A 22,131-nucleotide genomic window follows, 5' to 3' on the forward strand; every position below is an offset into this window, starting at 1 on the left:
ATTTGAAATTTTTGATTTATCAGGATACTTACAATGCCTCTTGCTGGTGTCCCATTGACTACAGTGAGACGCTTGGCTATTTGGGGTTCTTGGCAGTGGCGGATGTTGACGGTGACCTTTGCAGTGTCCTCATTGGCATGGATCACCTCCTCCCCATGTTGTTTGAGTCCCTCAAAATCTCAGCCCACCTCCCTCCAGTGTCCGCTTGCTCACTGCTTGTCCCGTGGTCCAGAGGCCCGCTTGCTTGCTGCTCCCCACCCAGTGACACTGCCCCAGCCCCACACCTTGGCTCATGGTATCCTCTCTGCTGGAACGCCCTGCCTTCTCTGCTGTGAAATGTTCTTCTGACTCATCAAAGCTCAGAGCACGTTTGCCTGTGTTCCGCCTCCTCCATCGCACCCTCTCCCTTATCACGCTGTCCTGGGCTCTCTTAGCCTCCTGACTCCACAGGAGCTCCGCTGTGCTCTGGCTCCTGGATGGGCTCTGGGCATGGCTGGGGCTACGACCCCTCAGATCCACCACTGTTTGTGGGCTCAGCCCAGGCCTGGCCATAGCTGGTGTCAAACGCCTGTTGGTACCAACACTCTCTGCCTTGGTTTTAGACCCCACCAGACTGAGAGGCGGAGGCCCCATGTCACTGTGGTGAGAGGGGAAAAAGCTAAGTGCCCTCCCACTGCAGGCTTTGCTGACTTATTTTCCCAGCAGGTAGAGTTTCTTCCCTGGTACCCTTTAAAATGATAATTAGGCTAGGAGGCCAGGGCTCCAATTCAGTGCGTACACAGGATCATCTTAATGAATTCTCTGGAGATGGAAAGGGGGAAGTGTTATTTTGTTTGCTTTCCTTAACTCAGTGGCAGAGACATTTGGGAAGTAGACAAGATCCCCAAGGCTCTGGGGATGTTCCTTGTTGTCCCCAGCGCGGTGACTACTCCCAGCTACCCCCACCAACATCCTGCCCATCAGCCAGGACCGCCCAGCAGAGCCTGCCGCCAGCCCACCTCAATCAGCTGAGGTGCCCAGACAATTCCCAGAACCAGTCACCTCGCCCTCCCTCCCATCCTTTCTGTGTGCCTCCGGCTCTGCCTCCTGCCCCCTCCCTCCACTCATTCTGACAGTTGTTTGTCAAGTGCTTACTTGCTTGGAGAGGAAGTAGGAGAAAATAGAATCTGACCCCACCCTCAGCCTTGCGTGGAGGGCAGGGGGGCGGAAGGGTCAGCCTCATCTGGGTGGCAGTGAGTCCTCCCTCTGCCTGGGGCTGAACATGCTGAGGCCTTGAGGGGCTGGCATGAGGACCCATGAGGACCTGGCTATGCAGAGCCGGGTTCCCCTGTTACACCTCTCAGGGGCGCTATCCACCTGGCAGCCTGTGGGCCCCTGGAGAGCAGATCTGCTGCTGCCTCCTGCCTGGTACTCCCCTCAACATACATGCATGTTCTCCTCTTGGCACATGAATCCTAGCCTCTGCCCCTCTACCCGTCACCCCATCTAATCCACTCACTAGAAGAAGCAAAAAAATAAAATTGACAAGCATCCTGGTGAGAGTCATAGATTCACAAATCTCTTGTATAAGCCCCCAACTAAGAAATTATTTTCCAAATTTGCGATGGGAGAAACCTTCTTATACCTGTGCTGTGATGAGACTTGACCCTCTATGGCCAGGCCCCCTCCCCTCTCATAGGCCAACGAAACACACCTGCAGGCCTGGTCCTTGGGCCACCTGGTTGAAACCTGCACTAGAGCCATGTGGTGGTCTCAGGCCTCTGCAGGTGGTCACTGGGAGTGGGAGGGAGGATTTGGAGGCAGCGAACTCTAGGGTTTCTCATGAGTCCCTCATGGGTCCTCTATCTTGGCTGCACTTTAATATTTCTTACTGGGTGTATGGCCAGGAGATTCACAGGCCGGCTCAGTCATTGGTATTTTTTAAATCTCAGAGGTGATTGCGATGAACTTGTAGCCAAGGCTGGAGAGGTGATTGTGATGAACTTGTAGCCAAGGCTGGAGCCGCTGGCCCATCCCTGGACCGCCCGCCCACCCACCCACCTCAGCACAAGTTGGGAACCTCACCTATTGGGCTGCCCCAGGAGAGGGTCCCCGGCCTGCTGGAACTTCCCTCGCTGCTCCCCAGAGTGGAGGAGCATTTTTGGAGGAACACAGAGCTTTACATGCATTGGGGCACTCCTGGGGACCCCGGGAGCCAAGGGAAGGGGACAGAAGCTGAGTCCACGGAGCCCTCACAGGCAGAGTGGTTGCCTGAGGAGCTCTCACCCCTGGCTATGCAGAGCCAGATTCCCCTGTTACACCTCTAATAAAGACCCGAGGCTTTCCTCTCCAACTCCCGGGTCTGTATAAGTTTCCTGGGGCTGCCACAACAAATTACCACAGACAGGGTGGCTTAAAACAACAGGAATGATCCTTTCACAATTCTGGAGGCTCGAAGTCTGTAGTCGAGATGTGGCAGAGCCACGCTCCCTGCAGAGGCTCTGGGAGACAATCCTTGCCACGTGCAGCTTCTGGGGCTGCAGGCGTTCCTCGGTGTGGGGCTGCGTAGCCCTAATGCCTGCCTCCGACTTCATGTGGCCTTCACTTCGTGTCTCTGCATCCTCTTCTCTTCTCAATGAGGACACCAGTCATTGGATTTAGGGGCCCACCCTGAATCCAGGATGATTTTTCATCATAAGATTCTTAACTAATTACATCCACAAAGATCCTTTTTCCAGAAAGGTCACATTCTGAGGTTCCAGGTGGACAGAATTTTCGGGGACACTCTTCAACCCAATGCTGGGCTCTAGCACCTCTCAGTCTGATCCCACTCTCTTGATGAGCATATATAAATTAGGAATATGGTCACCTAGTACAGAAAGCTGACAAAGTGGCTTAAACAAAGAAAGGTTTTGCTTTACCAGATGCAGGAAGTCGTGGTGAGACCTGAGGTGGCATAGCTGTGCAGTGATGCCGTCAGACCCCAGGCCCTTGCTCTCATGCTGTTCCGCCTTCTTGCTGTGTGGGTTCTCGTCTTCATGCAGGCTTGCTGTTGCTGCTCCAGATAGCACATCTGCATCCAAGGCAGCAAGAGCTGCCTGGTGTGGCTCAGTGGTTGAGCACTGACCCATAGACTATGAGGTCCTCCAGGGACCAGGAGGTTGCCGGTTTGATTCCCAGTCAGGGCACATGCTCAGGTTTGCAGGCTCGATCCCCTGTCCCCAGCAGAGGGTGTGCAGGAGGCAGCTAAACGATGTTGATGTTTCTCACTGATGTTTCTATCTCTCCTTCTCCCTTCCTCTCTCTCTCTAAAAATCAATAAAAACCTATTTTTTAAAAAGGGCATTCCCTAGAATGCCCTTTCCCTCCCAGCAGACTGTGGCTTATGTCTTATTGGCCAGAATTGGGTCACATCATCACCCTTAACCTCTGGAGAGGCTGGGAAAGCAGATTTTTGCTTTTACAGTCTCTAGGCAAGCAAGGGAGTAAGAGGTTGCCAGTGGGTAGTGGGTGACATCTCTCCAGGGCCTGCCAGTAGCTACTGGTAAGTCCCCAGTAGCTACATTTCATAAGTTGAATGGACCCATGATACAATTCTCTGTCCCATATCTTAGTAATCCTTCCTAATTCACTTTGTAGGTTATACTTAGGTAGCTCTTAGGCAACCTCAAAGTCCACTACCTGGAGCATCTTTTGCCCTAATTATTAAAGGCAGCTTATGCATTACATCTTTATGTGACCCTTCAGGAGACTGCTCAGGGATCCGTGAGGGGATTGACTGATTTCGATGAGATGTAACCCCTTATTTCAAGTTGGACGGTGCATATTGTTTGGTTGATGTTTCAGACCACAGTCAGGAAATAAAAGAGCAATCAACCAATATTCCGTTGGGTGTTGACTAGCACAAGCCGCTCTCCACTAAGAGAAAAGTGGCCGCCAGGACTGTGTAGACTTTGAAGCTGAGGTACCTGTGCTGTGGCCTCATACCTAGCATCCCCTTCCCCAGAGCGCATAGCTGCTGGCAAGGACAGACCCTGCCCAGCATGTTTTCCAGGGACTGCTGTCTCCTTCCCCACAGCACCTGCTTGCCAGCCTGAATGCTTAAGTTTTGCCAACCTCATTTGCATGCTAATTTGCATGACTTTCCCCTGATACTCTCATCTAATGGTTGGTGGTGTGGAGCACAAACAGCAGCTCCATTGTCAAGGGCTTGTCAGGCCCGGCTGCTTTCTGCCACTTAGGGATGCTTCCCCAGCCATGGGCCAAGGCCTGGCCAAGGCTACAAAAAGGCACACATACACTCCTTTTCATGACTTCTCTTCCTGAGAAGAGAGTATTGAGTCAATTTATGCAAATTACCATGCAAATTTCTGCTGCCGACTTTATTACTGTGTCTTGTCAGAATGTGGATGCAAAATATATTTCATAATAAATGCACATACCAAAGAAGATTTCAACAAGTGCCGGAGGGAACATCTCTTTCCTCGGGGATCCGCGGCTAGGCAATGGAAGCTTTTGTGCAGATGGAGGCGTGTGATGTGCGGTCTGCACTGTGTGTCTGAGCCCCCATTGACACTGTTTAATACCACCTTTAGAAGATAAATGTGGATGTAGCTATGAAATCTGGGCTTGTTAAGTTCCTCGTGTTTTGTATAAAATGAAGCGCCTGCCATTTTTCATAAGCCGTACCGTTTGCAAGCAAGATGATATTAAAGGAATAAATAAGCATTGCCAGGTTTGGGGCGACCTAATCACAGCAGAGTGCAGCCCAGCCTCCCCAGAGGGCATTCCAGGAGGCTCATGCAGCACCGCTGAGGAGGGGAGGGGATCGTGATGATCATGGACTGGCGGGCGAGTCCCCAAAGTCAACACTGCTGTTCATTTGTCTTGATATCCTCTTTATATCCCTGTGGCTAGTTACCAGCAAGAATAATTTATTTCAGCCCTGGCTGGTTTGGCTCAGTGCATAGAGCATCAGCCTGTGGACTTAAGGGTCCCAGGTTCGATTCCGGTCAAGGGCATATGCTCGGGTTGCGGGCTTGATCCCCAGTGGGGAGCAGGCAGGAGGCAGCCGATCAGTGATTCTCTCTCATTATTGATGTTTCTTCCTCTCTATCCTTCTCCCTTCCTCTCTGAAATCAATAAAAATATATTTTAAAAAATAATAATTTACTCCATACCTTATAGTGGAAATGAAGTACAAAGAATGAAAGCTTTGACCAAGACTCTAAGGCAAGCTAGAAGAGGGATGTGGTCTCCTTTAGAACCCACCTCTTTGAGGGTCAGCCTTTCCTGAAGTTCTGGAAACACTAGGATGTTAATAGGAACTATAAGCACAAAGATCCCCAGGGCAAAGAAGCTTGGGAAACGTTGGGTTACATGAAATTGTTCATGTTTCTTCAGAGCAGGACGTTTTAGAACCTTTACTATGCCAGTGTGCTTTATGGCTCTGCACGAGGGGCTAGAATAAACATGTCAAACTCAAAGGCTAACATGGGCCAAATAAACGAGGCATGCGGCCCGCGGGCCACGAGTTTGGCATGCTTGGGCTAGAATATGCAGCCTTTCCCAGAAACACCTGGTCACAGTTCAGCCAGAGCTCTTCTAAAGGAACAAACAGAAATCCACAGTCTTAATCACAATGTGTAGGATATAACTAAAAATTACTAGACATAGGGAGTAAAATTCATATTCAAGAAAAAAGGAGAGGCTTGCTTTTAACAGGAGCAAAGAAATACTTAGAGCCTGGAAGGATGTGGGGATAAGGCCGGGCACGTGTAGACAACGTTGCAAATACATTTTAAATCCTGGCTCTGCCACTTCCAGCTGTTGACGCTGGGAAAGTACTCTTGTACTCAGTTTTTTTTACCAGTGACATATGAATTCTAATGAACATAACCCCTGACACAGGTTATCAGGATTAAATAATGCATGTACAGCACTTAGCACAGTAGCTGGCAAATGATCAGTACTCCGATGTTTAGTCATTGTTACAGCAGTTATTGTTATATTAGAGTGTAAAACCAAGGAAGGAATTGAAGTGGTTTATTCCTGCTATTGTAAAGTAGGATTTTAGGTTATCTTCTGATAGTAATTTATGCTGAGGATGTGGCAGGGGCAAAATAGAGGGGAGAATTCTATGGATGGAAGCAGGAGGTGATCAAGGACAAGTCACATGTTCTTTAAATAAAACCCATAGATTTACCATTCCTGGTACTCGTGTTCCTTCTTTAAAGATTTAAATTTCCATCTTTAAAATTTCCCTTCAGCCTAAAGCATGTCCTGTAATGAGGGACCACTGGTTACAAACTATCACAGCTTTCCCTTATCTGAAAATGTTTTTGTTTTGCCTTCATTGTTAAAGGAAGTTTTCACTGGATATAGAATTCTAAGTTGGCATGATGCTTATTGTTTCTTTTGGAACTTTAAAGATTTGTTCCATTGTCTTCTGTCCTACATTGTTCTCATGAGAAATAAACTATCATCCTTGTCATTGTTTCCTTGTATATAATGTGTTTTCTATTTCTGGCTGCTGGTAAGGCTTTTTCTTTATCTTTTGGTTTTCTGACTATGATATGCTTGGGTGTGGTTTTCTTTGTATTTATCTTGTTTTAGGTTCACTGAGCTTCTTGGTACTGTGGGTTGGTGTTTCTAATCAAATTGGGAAAATTTTTGACTGTTATTTTTAAAAACATTTTTGGCTGATTTTGTTTCTATTCTTTTTATAAGAGCCTAATTGCATGTATGTCAGATCACTTGATATTGTCCTAGAAGCTCTTGATCCTGTCTTCACTTTTATTACATCTTTTTTCTCTCTGTGATTCAGTTTGAATAATTTCTTTTGGCCTCTCTTCAGGTTCACTGACCTTTTCTATTTAAATTCAATGTATTTTTATTTTAGGTATTGTATTTTTTAGTGTTAAGATTTCATTGTTTTCTTTTAGCGTTTTCTTATATTTCTTAAAATTCACCCATCATATTCACCTTTACCTTTATATTTTAACATTTATATCAGTTATTTTAAAGTCCTGTCTGCTAATCCAATATCTGGGTCATCTGGGGTCTGTTTCTATTGATTTGTTGTTTTGATTGTGGCTTGAATTCCCTGCTTCCTTACATGTCTAATCCTTTTGTATTGTGTAGGGGAGATTGTTGTAGGGATTCTTGGATTCTCTTACTTTCCTTTGAACGGTGTTCAGTTTTATTTTAATAGGCAATTAAATTATGGGCAGCTAATGTTTTTGGAAGTGTTACTTACTGTATTTAAACTTTAAGGTAGGGGTTTTTTTTGCTTTTTTCCCTCAGTCATCTTAAGTCCCAAGATGATGTCCATTCTTCCAAAGCTGGCCCTTTCTGGCCTTGTTCCTGGGGAAACCACCTCACCCAGTTTTGTCATCCCCTGCCCTTCTATATCACTCAACAAACAAACAGACGAACGAAAACCCTGTCCTCATCTTGATTTAGCTCAAACTCACTTCCTCTGAGAGGGACGAGAAGGTTCACAGTTGAGAAAGTGGGAAGCAGGGACAACAGAGCAGGACCCACCTGGCATTTGGCATGGGTGTCCCCCATTTTTCTGGCAGTCACTACCTGGTTCACTGAGCTTTTGCCCCTTTGCCCAAGACTTTTCAGTTTTGACCTGTCTCTGCTTTTCTCTGACAGGCAACCATTGGAATTGACTTCTTGTCAAAAACCATGTACTTGGAGGATCGTACGGTGAGTGCCTGACTTTAGAACTGGGAGGACAGGGGGTGCTCCTTTGGACCTGTCACCTGGACCCTTAGCTGGGCACCCCTGAGAGCCCATGCCTGCCCCAGAGCTGGCAGTGCCAGCATCACAGAACCAGGACCTCGACCACTCCCCACCCCCACTGTGAGGAGCTGGCTGCCCCTGCTGACCCCCCTGCCCTCCCTGCCACAGGTGCGACTGCAGCTCTGGGACACAGCGGGCCAGGAGAGGTTCCGCAGCCTGATCCCCAGCTACATCCGGGACTCCACAGTGGCCGTCGTGGTGTACGACATCACTAGTGAGTGTGGGTCCTGGCTCACAGGGGCTCCGGGGCCCGAGTGGAGCCCCAGCCAGTGTGTGTGTGTGCGTGTGTGTGTGTGTGTGTGTGTGTGTGTGTGTGTGTGTGTGTACATACACGCATGCGCACTCTTATTGTCTGAATGCAGGAAGGCAGGTGCCTGCCAGGGCGGGGTTACTTGCCTTTGAACACAGCATGTTTTCCTCTTCCCGGCCCTCCTGCACCAGTCATGGTTGTGCAGGTTGGCCCTGCTCCCAGCCCCTCTGCACCCTTGTTGGCCCTGGCTGCCAGAAAGACCCCATGCAGAGCAACTTCTGTGCCTGTGTGTCAAGGTGGGAGAAGACACTGGTCCCTGGGCAAGCTTGCCCCAGCAGCTGTGGCTGTCAGCTGGCATCCCAACCCCTCACCGGGCTCCCACTAGTCCACATAGGAAATCATGACACTGTCACCTTCCAGGCGGGGTAAATTCTCGCCCCCAGAGGGTGACTCAGCAATGCCAGGGGCTCTCCAGGGCCCTGGGGCAGCAGCTCCACAAACCCACATGGGCCTCCTGTGGAAGGCCCAGACCCACTGGCCTGTGTGGCCTGTGCTCCAGCCCCTCCTGGGGTCTGGTGTGCCTGCTGCCCCTTCCTACATTTCCCCTCTCCCAGTGGGGGCATCTCACTCCCAGTTCTATCCCCCTTTCCACCTCCAGACCTCAACTCCTTCCAGCAGACCTCTAAGTGGATTGATGACGTCAGGACGGAGAGGGGCAGCGACGTTATCATCATGCTGGTGGGCAACAAGACGGACCTGGCTGACAAGAGGTAGGTTTCGTGGCTGGCAGGCTGGGCCCACCCTCCACGCCTCTGCAACTCCTCCTGGACAAGGAGTTCTGGGGTGCATGGGTAGCGGGCACCCTCTCTGCCTGTCCTCTTCCCATGTATCTTGGAAAGGTACCAGCGGGTTGCTGGAGGCTTTGAAAGCCCCTGGTAGACCCCTGCCCATGTCATCTCTGAGGCCCCACCTCGCACTGCCAGCAGGGGCAGTTCCAGGGTGTTCCTCTGTGCATGGTCTGCATGGAGCCCCATGCACCTGGCCCGGCCCAGCAGTTCACGGTCTGGGAACTGGCCACAACCAGCAACACAGCTGCAGGCTCCTGCCGACTTCTGCTTGTGCTGTGTCTCTGCCCCGTGACATGCCCGCACCAGTGTGGGTGTGGGTCTGAGGGTCCTGGTCCCACGTGTTAACCTCAGAAGTTCTGGTCTGGCGCTGTGTCTGGATGTGACACTCTCTGAAGAGGCTGTTCCAGGGCACAGGGTTGACTTACACACATGTGTCCACTTATCTCAGGGGACCCAACTTGGTTAAAGGTCATGCACTGTGGGCTTCCTGAAATATACTCTGACCATTTAAGGAATAATCTGCATTGGAGACTGTTTTGTTAGAATCCTCTTCCTGACGTGAAGAAAATGGGGCTCGAAGCCTAGCTCCTTTGCTAAGTAGGCGACCTTGGAGCAATTCCTTTTAACCTCAGTGTTCTCATTCGGGAAATAGAACTGATGACACCACCCAGAGAGGCGGCATGTGGCCTGCAGCACTTCACACATGTAGTCTCTGGCCGTGGCCACTATTGGGAAAGGCAGCTATGGGACAGCCCCGCCCACCTGCCACAGGGCCTGCTTCCCAAGGGGAAGATACTACAGAAGGAGGAGAGAAGGGGCTGCTGTGCCCTGTGCCCCTTTCATCCTGCTCGGCTCCTCCGCCCTGCTGGGCGGGCCCCTCCTCTCTGGCTGTTCCCTCCACCTCTCCCAGGGGCTGCTCTCCACCGAACTGATGTTCCCCTTCCCTCATCTGCAGGCAGATAACCATCGAGGAGGGGGAGCAGCGCGCCAAAGAGCTGAGTGTCATGTTCATCGAGACCAGTGCGAAGACTGGCTACAACGTGAAGCAGGTAGGATGCACCTGTTGCCGATCCCTGGCCCAGCTTGGCCATAGGGCCCATGTGTGGCTGCCGGCATGGTCAGCCTCAAGCTCAGCCCTATCTCTCCCCAACGGGCTAGTGACTGGGTTGGGGTAGCCAGTTAGAGTGCCCATAAACCCACCTCCCGGGGAACAAGCTTACCCAGAGGTGGTAATGCATGCGAGAAGGAAGGAGCACTGGCCCCCAGGGGGTGTCTGGAGAATGTCATCATGAGGCTCCATACAGTAGCCAGCCACATGGCCCTGTAGCATGTGTGAACGTCCAGTCACCAGCTTCTAGGGGCTGAAAGAAGCACTGTTTCCCGAGCGGCTGGGGATGGATGGGGGTGCAGGGGTTCATGCCTTGTGCTTGGCAAAGCTCAGGGGCTGCGGGGTCAGGCAGGCTTGGAGAAAGGAGCACACCTGGGGTGTGCTGGAGCTCTCAGGAGGGGACAGGCCTGTGAAGCAGAATCATCAGAGGAGCCGTAGAGGAGATCATGATGCAATGCAGCAGGTCAGCGGACTTGGGTTGGAAAAAGCACAGCTTTATCAGCACTAACTTCTGAGTGCTCTTTAGCGTTGTTACCTTCAGTGATGAGTGTAGGCAGCAAGCCTGTCACAGCAGCAGCCCTGTGGCTTTATCACGCAGAGATCACAGCTGTGTTCTTATCGCCTTGCAGTGTGTTACGGTATCTTGAACTTGACACCCATCACTGCTTCAGTATCATGGTGGTTATTAGACACACTGACAGCTCTTGCTGTTTTACACGTTCATGCTTTGTCACTAGTTTGTGTCTTTAAAGATCTTAGAAGTGTGTTTCAATACTAAGTGGCTTCCTTTATGCTCCTGTGTAATTGATGTCACACCCTTAGAAGGCGTGTGTGAGTGTCACCAGACTGCCAGAGGGGTCTGTGGTTCACAGAAGGTTAGGAGCCTCTGCCTCTGAGAAGGAGAGGACTTGGAGAGGTGACAAGGAGGGAGATATCCGGGCAAGGGGAACAGCATGAGTAAAGGTGGGGCAGGACAGGTGCCTGTGGCCTGGGGAGGGGACGCCAAGTGGGGAGCATGACTTGGCTGGGGTGTCACTTCTGCCCGCCGTCCCCACTGGTGCTCGGGGAACACTAGACAAGCTGCCCATGCGGCATTGGCCTGGGTGCGGTGAAGATTCATGCCACGTGGACAGTGCCAGTGGCAGTGGGGAAGGTGGCAGAGGAGCAGAGACAGAGTGGGAGCCCCCAACTCCAGGACTCAGTCCCCCAATTGGACTACAATGTCTCCATTCATTCGCACCCCCTTCCCAGCCTCCTTCCCTGTAAGGCCAGGCTGCTGTGGCGTCTCCTGGAGGAGGGAGCTACCCGTCCCTGTCCCTGGCGGCGTACAGGCAACGCTGGCTGCTGCTCTTCGCACCCGAATGGAAAGTCATGGGGGCGGGGCGCAGAGGGCAGGCAGCCTCTGTGCTAGTGGTTAGGGTCAGGGAGGTGCTGATGCCTCCCTTCCTAGAATGGTCTGGAGCCCCACAATGGTCTGAGCAGGAGTTCAGTATGGTTGGTTGAGACCCTGTGTGGTTCAGAGGGTCTCCATACAGTGCAGACTCCTGGATCCTAACCCTGATCATATCTGCTCTCGAAGACCCACGTGTGACCCCCCAAGAGCTGCCTTCTGTCAGCTTGGCCGTTAGTAGAAGCTGTGACCATTTTGACGTTCAGAGCAGGGCTGCCTGGGTCAGGGCCACAAAGGAAAGCTCGGAGGAGCGACCCAGGCCCTCTGCACCCTCGCTCGTTCCTGCCTGCCCCACTCGGAGCCCTTTCTGCAGCACCCACAGAGCCCACACCCTGCCTGGCAGGCCAGTGGCGTCACCACTCAGGCCCTCACTGCCTTTGGCCCTGGGTGCTCCACAGGGCCCTCACCCAGCCTGGTGCTCCAATAAGACTGGGCTCTGGGTGAACCCGGGACTAAGATGCACCCCGTCCTCAGAGAGCTCACGCAGAGAAGTTGTAAGCCCAGAGCCCACCGAGTTCCTGCAGTTGGTGTTCGGGGGAAGAAGGGGAGCATTCAGAATCTTCTGGTGCCTTGTACTTCTGCTCTGTACTTACCTGACACCCCTGTGCACCCCGCCCCAGCACACATACACCCCACACATTTCTCCCCATGCACTTACACACTTACATGCACAGAAACCCCATGTGCACATACACACCTCACACACTCCCCCACACACTTCACAAATTCACACACACAGAGACACCACACACCGCACCACACACTCCACACATCATACACATCACACACGCATCCCCAAACAAACCCACAATAGCACGTTCACGCTCCTGTGCTGTTCTCTCAGAAAAGTCTCTCTGCTGTGACTGGGTGGCCTCAGCTCCCAGTGCCCAGCTGCCTCGATGCCCGTGAACGTGCAGGACTCCCTGAGAGGCTCATTTGTCTCAAGGGCAGGTGGGAGGTTGGTTCCCCACACCTGGTCCCTACGTGGACAGCAGGACAGAAGCCCTCCTAAGGGCTGTCTCCCAGGGTCTAGGTCATTATCTGCACGGGGATAGGTCCCTTTCAGACACCATGACCCCAGCTCAGCTCCTCGTGTCCCCTGGCCAGCCTGCTGGGTGAGAGGCCTGCCGAGGCCCAACGCTGTGAGAGGCGCTGGGGGTGGGGGGAGAGAAGTCGGCGCAGCCCTGCCCTCCAGGACAGTCAGTGGGACAGACAGGACAGTGAAGCCCAAGGGCAGGGTGAGTAGAGGCAAAAGGGTGGAGACACAGCGGGAGCAGGAGGGAAAGAGGGGTGTGGGGGGCTCATGCTGCATCTCCCTGTCTCCAGCTCTTTCGACGTGTGGCGTCGGCTCTGCCTGGAATGGAGAATGTTCAGGAGAAAAGTAAAGAAGGGAGTATCCTTTTCCTTGACAAGTGATTGGAAGATGTGCTGGAGAAGCCATTTCCCCATCTTAGTACTTCAGAGCAGTGGACGAGCAGTGGCCTTGCCTCCAGCCCAGCTTCCCGCTGATGGATATGGTGTGGGGCTCTGTGCAGGGACTAGGCTGAGCTCCAAGGTCTTTAAGACCCATCCAGCTCGAACCACCTAAGCTGTCACTTCCCACAGGGTGGGTTACCGGAGGGATGTGTACGGAGTGGTGGGAGGGGTGGGGAGTGAGACATAGTGATACTGCCCTTATTTAGAGTGGACATCGATCCGTATTTCTTGGTGTAAGTAGAGTCCCCACTGCGGGGAGGGTTTCTCTCTTTACGCTCACATATGATTTCAACATGGTTCAGCCTACTCCACACGAGGCAGCCCCCCAACAGATGCGTCCTGCCTGCTTCCTCGGCCCAGCCCTGCACAGCCCCGGAGCTCCCCACTGCTCCCGGGACAGGGTCACACACCACTCACATGGTCCACCCCACACCACAGGCAACACCAGAACTGACACTGAGATTCAGAGAGATCGTCTGATTTGCCCAATAGGAAGAAGGTAGTTGTTTATTATCTGTTTACTTGTTTACTTACACTCTGTCATGTTATGAAAAATGTGTATGTAGATATAGATATATTGATATAGATATAACACACACACAAAAAAAAGATAAAAATGTATATGTGTACACACACGCGAGAAAATCAGGGCATAGGTAAAATAAAGGTAGGAAAACAAGGACAAGAAAGAGATGAAGTCATACTCAAAATATATGCCATGGCTGAATGGCCAACAAGTGGCAAGGAGGGAAACTGATCTTTAGTAGAAGCATGGCTTTTTCTAGTACAGTCATCCCTCTGTATCTGCAGGGGATTGGTTCTAGGACCCTCCCCCTGCCCCCCACCTCCTGGATATCAAACTCCTCGATGCTCAAGTCCCTTCAATAACATGGCGTAGTATTTGCATATAACCTATGCACATCCTCCCCTATACTTTACATCATTTCCAAACTACTTATAATGTCTAATGCAATGTAAATGCTATGTGAATAGTTGTTAACTGTACTGTTTAGGGAATAATGACAAAAAATAATGTACATGTTCAGTTCAGACGCAAGTGTTGTAGGCTTAACTGCACACGTCAGCAACAACAGAACATTTTTTCCCCAAATATTTTTTTTAAATATATTTTATTGATTTTTTACAGAGAGGAAGGGAGAGGGATAGAGAGTTAGAAACATTGATGAGAGAGAAACATCGATCAGCTGCCTCCTGCACATCCCCTACCGGGGATGTGCCCGCAACCAAGGCACATGCCCTTGACCGGAATCAAACCCGGGACCCCTCAGTCCGCAGGCCGACACTCTATCCACTGAGCCAAACTGGCCAGGGCCCAAATATTTTTTATTCACAATTGGTTGAATTCACCCACAGAGGCAGAGCCTGTGGGCACCCAGGGCCGACTGTGCTTAAAGGCAGAAGAATCTCTCCCACAGTCTTTAAATGGGGGCCCCCAAAACATCCCTAGGATGCCAGTAACAGCTCCCATAGCAGGCCTTATACTTCCCACCCCTCTCCCCAACCCCAATGCAGTCCCACAGCCACCCCGGAGCCTGGCCAGGAAGAGTCATTCCATGTGGTGTGGAGGGCCTGGTGCTCAGTGTGATGGGCCTGGCATGGTAGTTTCCAACCTGCTGAGGGCAGAGGGCAGAGCCTGTGTGTGCAGTTTGAACCCACTGCTCCGGTAGTTCTGATTGGTGCTTCTCCAGCTACAGTCCCTGGGCACTGATGGAAAGGCTGGAGAGGGGGCTGTGCTGAGGTCCTTCCGCAGGGACGTGGCACCCTCAGAGTCTAAGTGACACACACTGACCGGAGAGCTTGAGGGGTCCATGCTGCTGCGGCAGACTAGGGCAAGGCCCAAGGAGCCCTGTGCTTCCAGATGTGGGATCCATGCTCTCCACCTCCAGTGCACTTTGGGGTGGGCTGGGAAGGGTGGGAGCTGGGGACCCTGCATCCTCTCTCCCCAGGCCAAGCAGAGTCGGGTGTTTGTGGAGGGAAAGAGGGGCTGGGCAGGGCAGCTGAGGGGTGCCCAGGGAGGGCGTGAGGCAGGGTGGCAGCTTCTCTGTGAGAGTCCTCTTCCTTAGCACAGCCCCCTGCAGTGATCGACATCAAGCTGGACAAACCCCAGGAGCCCCCAGCCAGCGAAGGCGGCTGCTCCTGCTAATGCAGCCTGACCTGAAGGCTTCCTCCAACACTACTCGCTTGTTGTGTTGCTTCCTATTGGTTAGCTTCCTAAAGGGGGGTGGGAAACGAGCTTATCCGGATGGGAGGATTTTTCTTTTCTCTCTGTCTTTAGGAGTAGGGTGGGGTGGGGAGGGAGGCTGGGCATCAGGGATCACGTCACTCTTAACAGCTGTTACTCAAACAACTATTTTTTGGTTTGGTTGTAATATATTGTACTTTATTAAGATTGCCAAAAACGGTTAAAATTTAAAAAAAAATTTTAATCATGTGTATACAACTTTTTGCCAGATAAAAAATGTAGTCATTTTTATTTGAAAGATGTGCTTTTTTTGTTTTTGTATATTTGTAAACTTACAGAGAACCTTTTCCACACACCTCCTCCTTCCTGTCCTCTTTCAACTGTTCATTTACTCTGCCCTCCTCCCACCCCCCAGCCCAATAAACTAAAACATTAACTGAGCAATCTAATTAAGCTCCAATCCCGGGCCATCCTGCCCTGACCAACCAGATCCCACCAAACAGGTCCAACCTGGTTAAATCAAACACTGAACAAAACAGCCTCTGAGGAGGCAGCTCTGACCCTGTCCTTCTTCCGTGGCCAGAATGGGACACCAGGCATGGCCCCGAGCTGGACAGCAGGGAGCCCGGCCGGCGCAGGCCCCACTGCAATTACATCTGCTTCTCCCTTCTCCTCCCTGAGAAGCCTTGAAGGCAGGGCAGAGCACTTGCCACAGGCACACCCTTGTATTCTCTGTGGCCCGTTCAGTGATTGGCAGAGCAAGAGGTCCCTGGAAGGAAGGATGGGGTGCTGTTGGCAACTGTGGGTCATGTTGATGTGTGGTTGGTTCGTAGACTTGGGGCACCGTGTGTACTTCTGAAAATGTTTTAACCACCTGGCCCAGTGTTCAGCACACATATCTGGGTTGAATCTAAGGGAAGAGCAAGGAGACTCATTGTGTGGCCTCAGGGAGTGTTGTCTGCAGAACCACCACCTTAAAGACCCAGGTCCTTGGTTGCTAATACTGTTGAGTGCTGTTTTGGAAAAGCTGACTTCTTGATGTGCTTTGCCCCGCTGGCACGCTGCAGTTGGGGTGCACAATCTTTTGCTGATGTTGTTGCCTAAGAGGAGGGCTGCAGTGGGGTTTCTCTGCCCAGATCTTTGCCATTTTTGACTCATTTCTGAGAAGGGCTAAGTCTGAGCACCTGTAAAATCTCTGAGGAGAACTCTCTCCTCTCATTAAGTGATGTAACCCCCTTGGCCTGTATTCCAAATAGACCCAGACTCACCGACCCTGAGCCTGAGCAAAAGCCAGGCAGTGAACGGCAACTCTGGCCAAAAAAACGGTAAACCCCGCCCTCCAAGCTGGCACTGACTTCCTCCAGGCTGCTGTTGGGCATGTCCCAGGTGAGCTAAAGGGCCATCTGGGGTGTGAATGCCTCCACAAACAGTGCTCAAACAAGTTATTGCAATGAATTTTGGAACTTCTCAGAAATGAATCCAAAATGGCAGCCAGTAAGTGCAGCGAAACCTGGCAGGACGCACTGCTGTTTGTCCAGTGGACCTGCCACACACGTTCAGCTAAGGAGACGGAATGTCAGAGCTGATCTTTAAAGAGCAATTTATCTTCAGTGGAGAAAAGAGGGAGCAGAATTCCCGCTGAGTTCCTCTTCCTAAAGGCAAAGGCCAACGTACGAACGTAATTCCAGTGTCGTGTGTTTAGTTTTTATATGTGTGTACATAATTATATATAGAGATAGACTTGTGTATACACCTTCCACACACATTCTCACAGAGGTACATGTGCTCAACGTATATTCTTGTTCTTCCTGCTCTCAAGTTGGAACTTGCGTTGTGATAACAGTTTTGAAAATTCAAAAGTACTGCGGCGTGTTGAAATAAGAAGTACTTAATATTGTCAAAAAACTTGTGATTGTCTTGCCATCAATAAAATAACTACATAGATGTGTTAAACTACAGGCAAAAATAGCCCACGGGAATATGTGCACCATTTCTCCTTCTATGTACTTATATGCACGGGTGTGCATGCCACGTGGGCCAGCACCCCCCCACCCCCCACCATGGCACACCCCCAAGTGGTGCTTGGTGCTTGTTGGAAGAGTGCTTACTTACTCGTGGGAATTTACAGGAGCCCATGTTACAGCATCCGGCCTGGGTGGCAGCGAGGGCCATTGCTTGTGGCCTCTGGGACAGCCCCCATTTGCAGGGATCTGCCCTGGGTCTCAGTGGAATGAATGTACGGTGGATTTTTATTTTCTTGGTACTAAATAGTAGCTTTTCTTAAAACATTCCTGTAAAAAATAAAAAGTAGAAACTCAGTTCCTTTCTCATGTGCACACGTATCCAAGGCACCATGAACTCTGTTCCATCACAGCCTATGGGAGCAGTAAGAGACATGATAAATACTGTTTGGTTTGACGTGGCCTCCGTGAGCCCCACCTTTCCTAGCAGGTACACAACATCCCCTTTGGAGTCCAGGCTCTCCCCAGCCCTGTGGGCCTCTGAAGGTGAGGGCAGTTGCCCCATCTTGTCCTCCCATCTTGGTGGTGCCGTTCCATTCCAGGACCCTCCTCCCTCCCCTCATTTCCTGGCGCCTGTTAGGGCAGCCAGATCTCTTGCACAGAAGTGCATTGTTCTTTGGCACTTGTGTTGAGCAGGCAGGGGCCATCACTGTCTTCTTGCTTATAGGTAGGATCTCAACTCAGAGAGTTCAGGTTCAATAATAAAATGACCAGGTTATGTCTTGACATTGCCTCGGCATCCCCAGTGACTGACATCTTTGCTGAATCCTAATGGGCTAGCACACGGCAAAGTGGAGGACTCCTTTTGGGAAATGATATCAGTTTACCAGTAGTTCAGTCCCTCTCCTCCAAGACTAGCCCTAACTTGGGAGATGAGTGAAGTCATCTTCTTTAGGCCCTCTTTTTTTTTTTTCCCCCCCCCGCTTTGGGGATGTCAAAGAAAAGCTGTCGGTAAAGCTCCTGTTTCGCTGAAAAATTGAGCCTGAGACATAAAAAGCAGATGCATATTTGAAATATGCACGTGACAGAATGAAAGTGTGATGGGAGCCTCTTGAATGCTAGAGGTGCAGTTGTGTCGTCCAGGGTGAGCTCGCTTGCTGACTGATATAAGCAAGTTTCTTTTGCCAGAGGCCCCCCTGCTCCCGTCACTGATCCCTTCCTGTCAGTATCCTCCAAAATTCTGTAATGTTCCTAGGTCCGAGGAGCGATGGCCAGGTCAGTTCAAGTGTCTCAGGCAACATAAATAGCTTGCAATGGTGGTAAAGGATGCAGACACATCTTGGTGGCAGCCAGTGCTAGAGCCCCTGCCCTCAGGGACCAGATGTGACAACGATGGCACCGCTGGCTTCGGTGCCTACAGGCAGAGCAGCCTCATTCCTTCACACAGTGAAGGCAGGTGAGGATATCAGACTGTGAGAACAGGCAGCCGAGGTCTGTGAGGCGTGTCTGAGCCGCATGAGGGGCAGCTGAGTAGAAGTCTGTCTGTCTGCATCAACCAAGCCGGGTTGCATGCTCACTAGTTTCCAAACTACCTCTTCCCCAAGAATGTGAGGCATTGTTACCTGGCTACAGCGCTGTGAGGCACAAGTCTCAAACCCTTCCTATTTCACAGGCAGGAAAACCAAGATAGAGAAGGGTGACTTCCTTAGTCACCCAACAAGTCGGAAGCAGTCAGAACCAAGATGTTTCCATCTCCATCCGTTGCCCACCTTTGTGTACAAACGTGACTGTGTGCCTGCACATAAAGGGCTGTTGTGCGTGGGTGTTCATCAGACTCTCTACTTTGGTTGGGACGTGAGATTCTGTCCGGTATCTGAGTGAGCCAGGAAAGAATCCACGTACATTTCAGGCTCCTCCATTGCAAAGAAGGGCCAGTCCCCAGCTCCACTCTGATTGTTGTGGGCATCCACAGACTAGGGCACCCTTTGAATTTTTGTTTGAACTATTTAGGTGTTCCAAAACCTTGGGCTCTCAATGTGTGAACTCCCTGGACGCCAGCCCTGTGTGGGTGATACTGCCGGCAGTGGAGTTTGGGTGCTTCCTTCCAGCGGGAAGTGTCTATACATCAAAAGCCAGTCCCTATCACGGTGTGTATCAACTTCCCCCCTCACTTCCCGCACCCACCCCCAGGAAGGGACTAGCCATGAGGAACATGGAGGGTGGCATTTCCATCTCTTGCTGGCTCAGCAGGCATAAACAGCCACATTGACTTTACATGAAACTGTGTAAAATGTGGAAGACTCAGCATGTTGATCAAACAATAAACTGTCCTAATTCTCAACACAAAGCTTCTTGTCTAATATTTCTAAGTGGTGCAATCATATATGGGGCAGGGGAGGGGTTATGGGGAGGGTATGGTGTGTGAAAAAGTATTTATTCAAGTGCATGCTCCGCAAAGACCCTATATATGTATGTCCACTACCTCTGCTTCTTCCTTCCTCCCACTCACCTGGGCTCTCCACCAACTCAGAGGGGGAAAAGGTAGGACACACTTCCATAATCTCAATTCTGCCTAAAGGCTGATGGACAGGGAAATTCCAGGCAGAACTGAGACTCAGGGTGTGTGTCTTTTGTCTTCCCCGCTCCCCACTGGCCAGGGCTAGGGGTGATCAAGGGTGGGTGCAGGGACTGGATCTCTCTTCCTTCTGATGATTTCCAGGAAGCCATTTAGAGGCAAGAATTTAAGGTGGACCATAAATTCCCCAAGATTACAGTATTCCGGGCAACATGACTTAAGACAGCAAAGGGGGTGCATAATCTGAGAATGGCGTCACACGCAGGGCTACCCAAGAACTTTGATAATCCCATGCTAACCTCTAATTTTTAAAAAAAGCCTAGTTCAGTTGAAACAAAATGATCTTAAGTCAACACAAGTACCTCAGCTCACAGGACCACAGGGAGACACTGGAATCCCCGGAGGCACTGAGACACAAGCCATAGTAAGAAGTGGCCGCCTATTGGCCACGCGGTGCTCAGGAACCAGCAGAGCCATGGTGGAGGTCACGCTGATGAGATGAGGGAAGAGAGGGGAGGCGCTCAGAAAGGGCGTGCTCTCCACCTCAGAATGGGACTGTATACCTCGAGAAGCAGGAATTGTGCTGCAGTCACTATTCCTAGAGCCTGGCACAGGGCTTGTTGTTTTCTGAATGAACGAGTGCCACACAAGGCTCTTGTGAGCGATCAACAATTTAAGGCTTTATAGTTGGAAAGAAAGTAGGATTACGATTACTTTCCTGCACAAAAGCCAGGGTAGTAATCAACATTCTTTAACTATGTGAAGGGTTGAAAGAAGAGCTAAGCATCTTAACATCCTTCAGGTGAGAATGGGCATAAACCAACTGAAGCTTTGACAATTCCGTACTAAAGTCAAGTCTTTTTTTAAAAAGCAGCAACACAACATTCTGGCTGAAATGATTTCAAGACAACGGACCATGGCCAAGTGCCTCACACTCAGCAGGACCACTGGAATCCCAGGAGGCACTCAGACAGAGGCCATGGGAGAAGGTAAGTGGAAAACCCTAGGGACTCCCCAACGGCACCTGTTATTGATCAGGAGCCAGGACCCCCGGAAACTGGCAGGCACATGGTATGGACGGGACCTAGAACTTAATTCCAAGGACCCGGACCCCTTGCAAAAGGGGTTGAAAGAAGGGCTAGAATAGAGAACAGCAGGACTGGTGCCTAGACTCCTCGGTCTATCTGCACGTGCACTCCATACCCCTGGGAGATTCCATTCCGGAAGCAGGCAGTACTTACCAATGGAGTGCCCAGGGCTTACTCATCGCAGCTGCCCCTGCACCTCTCCCGTAGCAGGCAGGTCATTCCCATGAAGTGGCTGTTGCCCTGGAGGCAGGTGTCAGTACTCCCACACACAGCAGCTCAGACACTGCTGTTCCCAAGATGTTTCAAGCCACAAGTGTCTCATCTATGATGTAGAGTTGTGCCTAGTCTGTCAGTCCCCATGACCTGACATTCCTCATTCCATTCTGGCCACACCTGCCTCCCATCTCATGATGGAATAGACCTACTTTGGCTGAATGGCTTCATGGCCAGGAGGATACCACCAAGGTAAAGAACACATTTATCTGCCATCAAAACCCCTTCCCAACTCCCATGGACCAGTTTCCATGACCTCATCCTGGCCCAGCCCATGAGTATGAGAAGACTGTAGTGGAGAAGGAAGCAGAAGCGGGCCCAGAGGGGTTCTGTACCCGCTTCTTACTTCACCCTGTTAGAAAAACTAAACAGGGCTTGTGTCCCAAAGGACTTAAAAACAAACATGCTAAAGGCACACTCCCAGCCAGATCACTGAGGATGCTCCCAGGGGCCCCGTGTGCCTGTAAAGGGCATGTTAAGTATGCCGATTCCTGAGGCCATGCCAGATTTGCTATCACATTGAATGTTTCGGAGCAGGGTCCTCAGATCAGTTGTTGAACAAGCATCAGAGAATTCTCATGCACACTCACATCAGAGAATCACTGAGACAACTTGCCTTCTTCAGACAACCTTCTTTGGGCCTTGAGTAAAATTCACCATTGCTCCCCTTCTTCAATCAGTTTTGGTGTTATGCTTCCTCCAATAAAGTAAAACACTTTATTAACCAGAGAGAGTAAAAAGCTGAGAGAACCCAGGCCTCTTCACAGCAGCACCAAGCCAATGATTTTTATACACGAGAGCATCTATTATTATGTGAACTCATCACGTTTATCACATTCCTTTTTGATTTCTGGTTCACTGTTCTTACCTACTTCCTTAAATTACTACTTGGGGAGTAAGGAAAGGGCAAGACTAGCAGCACAAAGGAGAGGAGGGGCACTAGTAGCAATGAGGCTTTTAGAAAGAACTCTGCCAGGGTCAAGGTCTAACGTCAGCTTGCATTTATTTCATACACGAGCAGCAGGTGTGTGACGGTCTGGGGCAGGAGAGCTGGAGTATCCTCATTCAGAGCTAGAGAGGCCCACAGGAAGGGTGACAGCAGGCAGAG

The 22,131-nt window shown here is 50.8% G+C and overlaps 1 protein-coding gene across 1 annotated transcript in view; it reads left to right on the top strand.

The window, feature by feature from the left end:
- Window positions 1–19,434, top strand: part of RAB6B (RAB6B, member RAS oncogene family) — a 47,421-nt gene extending 27,987 nt beyond the window's left edge. The window contains exons 3-8 of the mRNA XM_080671963.1: window positions 7,642–7,695; window positions 7,900–8,005; window positions 8,700–8,811; window positions 9,845–9,938; window positions 12,774–12,840; window positions 15,023–19,434. Coding sequence (XP_080528089.1) covers window positions 7,642–7,695; window positions 7,900–8,005; window positions 8,700–8,811; window positions 9,845–9,938; window positions 12,774–12,840; window positions 15,023–15,087 — 498 coding nt within the window. The 3' untranslated portion in view covers window positions 15,088–19,434. The remainder of the gene's footprint in view (window positions 1–7,641; window positions 7,696–7,899; window positions 8,006–8,699; window positions 8,812–9,844; window positions 9,939–12,773; window positions 12,841–15,022) is intronic.
- Window positions 19,435–22,131: the final 2,697 nt, after the last annotated feature.

The sequence above is a fragment of the Plecotus auritus genome, assembly GCF_963455305.1.
Source record: "Plecotus auritus genome assembly, chromosome: 6".
Lineage (NCBI taxonomy): Eukaryota > Metazoa > Chordata > Mammalia > Chiroptera > Vespertilionidae > Plecotus > Plecotus auritus.